General features: G+C 61.2%; 1 protein-coding gene across 1 annotated transcript; it reads left to right on the top strand.

The window, feature by feature from the left end:
- Positions 1-236: 236 nt before the first annotated feature.
- Positions 237-976, top strand: LOC113979981 (vacuolar protein sorting-associated protein 28 homolog; the record flags this gene model as incomplete). Its single annotated transcript, XM_027707258.1, has 3 exons — positions 237-271; positions 622-727; positions 815-976. Coding segments are annotated over 3 exons (288 nt in total), but the record flags the coding sequence as incomplete, so codon positions are not given.
- Between the last annotated feature and the right edge of the window lie 149 nt (positions 977-1,125).

The raw sequence follows: 1,125 nt of genomic DNA on the forward strand, positions 1-1,125 counted from the left end.
TGGCATGGGATGAGATGGGATGGGATTGATGGGATGGGATGGGATGGATTGGGATGGGATGGGATGGGTTGGGATGGGATGGGACAGGATGGGACGGGACGGGACAGGATGGGATGGGACGGGATGGATTGGGATGAGATGGGATTGATGGGATGGATGGGATGGGATGGATTGGGATGGGATGGGATGGGATCCCCCCCATTGTGCCCCCTCCCTGTGCCCCATTCCCACTCCAGACCCTGGACAGCAAGGACTGTGTGTCCCCCAATGAGTGAGGGAGCTGGGAACATCCCAAATCCTTGGGATGGGATGGGCTGGAACACCCCAAATCTTTGGGATGGGCTGGGACACCCCAAATCCTTGGGATGGGCTGGAATGCCCGAAAACCCTGGGATGGGCTGGGACACCCCAAATCCCTGGGATGGGCTGGGACACCCCAAATCCTTGGGATGGGCTGGAACACCCCAAATCTCTGGGATGGGCTGGAACACCCGAAATCCTTGGGATGGGCTGGAACGCCCCAAATCCTTGGGATGGGCTGGGACACCCCAAATCCTTGGGATGGGCTGGGACACCCCAAACCCCCGGGATGCCCTGGAACCCCCCAACACCCCATTTTAGGTACACGGCCGCCTGTTCCCGGCTGCTGGTGCAGTTCAAGGCCGCCCTGAAGCAGGTGCAGGGCTCCGAGATCAGCTCCATCGACGACTTCTGCCGCAAGTTCCGGGTGAGCCCACGGCCCCCGGGATCCCCCTTCGGAATTCCGGGCATGGAAAGAGGCCTCCGTGTCCCATTCCCTGTCCCCTGCCCCCAGCTGGACTGTCCCCTGGCCATGGAGAGGATCAAGGAGGACAGACCCATCACCATCAAGGACGACAAGGGAAACCTCAACCGCTGCATCGCCGACATCGTCTCCGTACGGAGCCAGGGGGAGCCGGGGGGTGGGAATGGAGGGGGATGATCCCGGGGATCCCATCCCGGTGATCCCATCCCGGCGATCCCGTCCCACTGATCCCATCCCAGTGATGTGATCTGACCCAGGTGATCCCACCCCGGTGATCCCAATCCCAGTGATCCCATCCCAGTGATCCCATCCCGATGATGTGATCCCAATGATGTGATCGC

This window comes from Neopelma chrysocephalum, unplaced genomic scaffold (assembly GCF_003984885.1).
Source record: "Neopelma chrysocephalum unplaced genomic scaffold, ASM398488v2 Primary Assembly neopelma1_91398, whole genome shotgun sequence".
In the NCBI taxonomy this organism is placed as follows: domain Eukaryota; kingdom Metazoa; phylum Chordata; class Aves; order Passeriformes; family Pipridae; genus Neopelma; species Neopelma chrysocephalum.